This window comes from Bos grunniens, chromosome 3 (genome assembly GCF_055505025.1).
Source record: "Bos grunniens cultivar Pamir isolate PY7600 chromosome 3, Bosgru_T2T1.0, whole genome shotgun sequence".
In the NCBI taxonomy this organism is placed as follows: Eukaryota; Metazoa; Chordata; class Mammalia; order Artiodactyla; family Bovidae; genus Bos; species Bos grunniens.
This window is the reverse complement of record NC_141167.1, coordinates 103712429-103718225: the sequence shown is the minus strand read 5'-3', so window position 1 is coordinate 103718225 and position 5797 is coordinate 103712429. Positions and strand designations below refer to the sequence as shown.

Sequence of the window (5797 nt, the reverse complement as noted above, 5' to 3'; positions counted from 1 at the left end):
AATAATGTACCAATACTGTTTTGCTAATTATAATAATAAATGTGCCATACTGATATACAATGCTAATAATAAAGGAAACTGGGTGTGAAGTGCAAAGTAACTCTCTGTACTATCTTCTTGACCTTTTCATAAATCAAAAGCTATTCTGCAAAAAGGTATTTTATACATTCTGCTATATATAAAATCTATGAAGTTCTGTTGTATAGTGCATGGAGCTCTATTCGATATCTTATAAAAACCTACAATGGGAAAGAATCTGAAGTTGTACACCTGAAACCAGCACAGTATTGTATATCTACTCTAGTTAAATAAATAAATTTTTTAAAAAAGAAGAGAACCACCAAAAAGGTCTAATAAAAATCAAAATCTAGGACTTCAAAACAAATTGCACACATTCTGGGTGTTTCTAATTATTTCTCCCTGTGCCCCTAATCATCCCACCCAGTTCTACCCAAGCTTCCTTTTAACTCTTGTCCTTTAACTTGAGCCTGCAATCTCATCCTCTAAATAATGAGAGCCACCCAAGGAGTGAAGTGAAATAAATCTAAATAGATCAAAATTTTGAATGAAATGCCCTGTTCACTGTGTGATGGATGAATTGCAGGGTATGTGGACACAGGGATCAAAGAAGAGCTTGAGGGCCATTGCAATCGTTCAGGTGAGAAACCACCTCGGCCAAAGCTTGAAGGGTGCGGGTAGGATTAGCAAGGATTGATCTCTGTTGTGGGGGTAGGGAAGAAGAGGAAATGAAGGTAGGGAATGATGTGGTTTCTCTGGCTTTGGTGAAGGCACAGATGGCATTATTACCCAAGAGAGAGAATCCCTAAAGAGGAATGACAGTGCTGTCACTGGAGTTGGGCGGGGAGTAAGGGATACTAAGTGCCTTTCGGACCCTTTGACTTTGGGTGCCTATGACATTCTCAAGAGAGATGTCCCTGACATATGCTAGTGATTATGATGAAATAGCTTTGGGTAACTTGAGACAACCTGCCTGAGGCGATGTTAAATTGTCAGAGCCAAGTGATTCCTTGGTGGCTCAGCAGTTATGAATCTGCCTATAATGCAGGAGATGTGGGTTTGATCCCTGGGTCAGGAAGACCCCCCTGGAGGAGGAAATGGCAACTCACTCCAGTATTCTTGTCTGGAAAATCTCATGGACCAAGGAACTTGGTGGGCTACAGTCCATAGCGTCACAGAGAGTTGGACATGACTGAGTGCACACACAAGGAGATTCCCAGGAAGGAAAGAGCCCCATGTTCTGATGTGGTTGATGGTAGGTAGTAAAGGCTACAGAAATGTCAGGGAGGGGAAAACCACTGCAATGACCTTAGATCGGTATTTCTCCAGGCTATTCAACACTTTTGGCTCCCCCGATTCCAGTTGACCCAAACTTTGTTTCCCTTAGTGACATTTTCTCTATCAGAGACCAGTCCCAGAAGTCCCTCTTCTCCCTATTTCCCCAAATTCTGCTGCTTTACTTTCCTAAAGTCTTCCTTAGCCATGACTCTTGGAAACCATGAGCACGTTCTGTGGAGAGAAAATCTGGGCAAGCACCAGAACCCAGGTGGAGCCCTGACTCCCTACCCATGCCTTTGGCCTTGGGCTAGGATTGGGTTCAGTGGGTATAACGGAAGGTAGTGCTGAACTGAGATGAATAGATCCTCTTCCCTCAGCCAAGGTAACCCGTTCCCTCTTCCTGACTGCTGAGTGCTACTTTCAGGTACACGAGTGAACTTTTGTTTTGCTATTATTTTCATTTCATTTTTAGAAGCTGTCGAATGTATTGAGTTATTTGGGGTACAGAATCAAAGAGGGGTCAGAATATCTGTCCACCTATGGGAACTGGCCAAGAGAGTCATTCTCAACCTTTAACCTGCACACACAGGTTTTCATATGGTGAATGATAGAGGGTAAAAAGTCAAATAAAATACAGGATTCCAAGCCTTCCAGGATTTATTCTGTATTATTGTACACACTCACAGATTCAGCTATAATAGTGGGGATGTATTCAGAGTAGCTATAGTCACTCTCTCCTCAGGTAAAGCCTCTGGCCACCTGAGGTTGGGATTGGGCTCATCAGGGGTGGATGCTGGGTTGTAACTCCCCCCACCCCAGCCCTATCAAAGAGACATGCAGAAGGTCAGGGTCAGGCAGGTTCACAGATGAGGCGGGTCACCCAGGTTGGGGGCCCAAGATAAGTGAGGCCACTGGCTCTCTCTTCACTTGTATGGGATTTCCAGGGGCCTCTGGGACACCGCAGGTGGTTACTTATGTTTAGAAGGCACTACACCTCCTGCTTCTTCAGAGGGCAAGGCTTTTTCCTGCAGTGGCAGGACTGGGTGGGTCTCTTGGACCTGGCCGGGAGCTGGGACAAACACAGGCTGTTTCAGCTGCCCCTCCTGCTGCTCCAGCAGCTGCTCCTCTTTCTTTTCCATTTGCTCCTCTCTCTTTGCTGGCTCTTGATCCAAGTGCTGGCCCAAGACCTTCTTCTCCTGTTCCAGCTGTCCTTTTAGCTGCTGCTCTCTTTGTGTTTTCTCCTGCTCCAGCTGCAGCCCCAGGTGTTCTGCTTCCTGATGTTCCACGTGCTGTTCTTTTTGCTGCTGCACTTCCTGCTCCTGTAGCTCCTGGTGTTGCTTTTTGACATGCACTTCTGGCACCTGTGACTCTTGTTGCTGCTGCTTCACATGCTCTTCTGGCACCTGTGACTCTTGCTGCTGCAGCTCCACATGCTTTTCCGGCACCTGTGACTCTTGTTGCTGCTGCTTCACATGCTCTTCTGGCACCTGTGATTCTTGCTGTTGCTGCTTCACATGCTCTTCTGGCACCTGTGACTCTTGCTGCTGCTGCTTCACATGCTCTTCTGGCACCTGTGATTCTTGCTGTTGCTGCTTCACATGCTGTTCCTGCACCTTTGACTCCTGCTGCTGCTGTTCCACATACTGTTCCTGCACCTGTGACTCTTGCTGGTGCTGTTCCACATGCTGTTCCTGCACCTGTGACTCTTGCTGCTGCTGTTCCACATGCTGTTCCTGCACCTGTGACTCTTGCTGCTGCTGTTCCACATGCTGTTCCTGCACCTGTGACTCTTGCTGCTGTTCCACATTCTGTTCCTGCACCTGTGACTCTTGCTGCTGCTGTTCCACATGCTGTTCCTGCACCTGTGACTCTTGCTGCTGCTGTTCCACATGCTGTTCCTGCACCTGTGACTCTTGCTGCTGCTGTTCCACATGCTGTTCCTGCACCTGTGACTCTTGCTGCTGCTGTTCCACATGCTGTTCCTGCACCTGTGACTCTTGCTGCTGTTCCACATTCTGTTCCTGCACCTGTGACTCTTGCTGCTGCTGTTCCACATTCTGTTCCTGCACCTGTGACTCTTGCTGCTGCTGTTCCACATGCTGTTCCTGCACCTGTGACCCTTGTTGCTGCTGCTCCACATGTACTTCCTGTACCTGTGACTCTTGCTGTTGCTCTTCCACATTCTGTTCCTGCACCTGTGACTCTTGCTGCTGTTGTTCCACATGCTGTTCTTGCTGGTCTGGCTCTGGTTGCTGTGGTTCACACTTTTGTTCAGCCACCCCTTTCACAATTGTATGTTTCTCCCCAAGCTCCAAGGGGACCTCCCCTGGGAGCTCCGAGTGTACCTTCTGGCATGGGGCAGGCAGTAGAGTTGGCTGCTTCACTTGCTCTTGCTGGGTATTGGTGGGAGGAGAAGCAGGCTTGAGGGACTCCTGAGAGAGGGCAGGGGGCTGAATCACTGGCAGAGTGTGTTGCTGGGACATCTTGGAAGCTGCTTTCGGTCAACCTGAAAAAGAGGAGGGTTCAGAGGAGTTACTGAAGGCAAGGAAACAGATGAAGCCCAAGAATCTGTAGCAGTACCTGGTTTCTCAGCATTCCCATTTCCCTTGGGTGGGGCACTCTGCTGATCATGCTGGGCAATCATTCCACAGAAGTAGCAGGGTGAACGTAGGGATGGAGAGGGGTGGGGAAAGGCCCTCCTGGGAGCTTCTTATTCCCAAGAGCCAACAACAAGGACTGTCTCCAGAGCTGCTCTGCGCAGGTGTGCTGGGTACCATCTCGTCTCCTGCCCTTGCCTATCCTTGTCTCTCCCTTGTTCCTGACCTCCTCTGACAAAGAGAAGAGATGAGGTCTGGGATTATGACAGGAAGAGGGAAGGTGCTGGGGGTGGGGGAAGTTCTCCTGGAGGACCCCCAAGTCCTGGAAAATCAGTAGCCTATCCCAAGAGGATCTGAGAGGTGATGGTGCATGCCCTGGACTGGAGTCACATGACATGATCTTGGCTTAAATCTCCCAGTGAAATGCTGTGTGGTTCTGGGCAGGTCATTTAGTCCCTCTGGGCCTCAGATTTCTCCTCTGCAAAATGAACCAGTTGGCATATTCAGCTCCAGAGCTTCTTTCTCTCTTGACCTTCTGAACTTTGGCTGGTGGTGGTGGGAGGGAGGGGGCTGGAAGGTTGCTAAGAGCTGGAGCTGATTCTTTCAAGTCTCCTACTTCTAAACTGGGTTTCCCTGCCCCTGCTATGCCTGGGTTCTCCAGATAGAAAGTGTTCCCCATTCAGCGTGTCTCCCTTCTGTAGCACAGCTAAAAATTACAAGTGTGTCCCCAGACCCTGTTCCCCTTTAGAGAAGACAAAAAACATAGTGAGCCCAAATTAAGCAGTTTTAGGAGAGAATCTGACCGTATTTCCCCTGCATCCCTATCTTACTCTTCTCTCCTCCCTGTCCCCCACATTTGAAAATACAGCCCCAAGAAAATATGATGCAGGAGGGGATTGCTGTCTGTTCTGTTTCCCAGCCACGCACCTAGCCCTCAGCACAGTGACCTGAGCTCCCCCAGAAGGACAGTGGTCCAATTGAATCCTGCACATGAGTGAGCCCTGCACCCCCCCTCAGGCTGGCCACCCCCAGCCACATTCTGGCCTGTGGGAGGCCCCAGGTCCCAAGCCTGGTTCTACCAGCAAACACTTACCAGACTCACAGTGGGGCCAGCTGGAGAGGCTTCTAGTGGAGTGCTGAGCTGAGCAGGGGCCGAGGTGCCCTTTATACCGTTCCCCAGCCTGGCCTCCTTCCCAAGTTGAAGGAGATGGACTGGTTTCACCACTCCAGTTGGTCAACTTCCTCTAGCCCCTTCCTGACTCATCACAGGCACCTTAATCAGAAAACCCCTAAGGGCCCCTTTTCACAGAGACACACAGCTCCTGCCTGGCCAGTGGGCTCTGGGAGTTCAGTCACCCCCATGAGGCTCATCACCTTGGCACAGGGAGGTGAGGGAGGCATCTTGGGAAACTGGCCCCCTTTTCCTCTTTTTTTTTTGTTGGCCTCAGCCAAACTTTTCTTCTGAATCTCAGTTTCTTTACCTGTAAAATGGGTTTATCCTCCTTATTAGGCTGAGGGATTCAATTCCAAGGGCACAGAAGAGAAAATTATATGTCTTTCTGGGATGTCCAGTCTGGAGACATGTTAAAGGTGGGAGGAACCACTTTTCATGAAGAAACAGAGCTCTTGGGAGATTCTCTTGGCCACTAACCCACAACCTATCTGCTCTCAAGACATACCTATAACTTCATTCTGTGTAGAAGTACTCTGTCCTGGGATGGGGGAGGGTTCAGTCTGACAACTTTAGGGCTGGAAAGGTTAAGCAGAAGGCTTGCAGGAGTCTCCTGCCATGTGTCAGGGGCTACCCAGGCCCTATGCTGAAGACTGTAGTTACAGAAGTTCCCAAGAATGCCAAGCTCACAAAAACTCCAAAGCGTGGACCAGTTTAGGCAAGAAAACAGGCA

At 49.2% G+C, this 5797-nt stretch overlaps 1 protein-coding gene across 1 annotated transcript; it reads right to left on the bottom strand.

Annotated features, from left to right (window-relative positions):
- Nucleotides 1-1935: 1935 nt before the first annotated feature.
- IVL (involucrin) lies at nt 1936-5033 on the bottom strand. Its single transcript, XM_086394509.1, has 2 exons — nt 4987-5033; nt 1936-3802 (listed from the first exon to the last, which is right to left on the bottom strand). Exon 2 carries the CDS (start codon nt 3777-3779, stop codon nt 2265-2267), a length of 1515 nt encoding a protein of 504 aa, XP_086250635.1. The 5' UTR covers nt 3780-3802; nt 4987-5033; the 3' UTR covers nt 1936-2264.
- Nucleotides 5034-5797: the final 764 nt, after the last annotated feature.

Bases quoted from the DNA above. Each gene is read 5' to 3' on its own strand.
- IVL (XM_086394509.1), bottom strand. From the start codon at position 3,779: ATGTCCCAGCAACACACTCTGCCAGTGATTCAGCCCCCTGCCCTCTCT.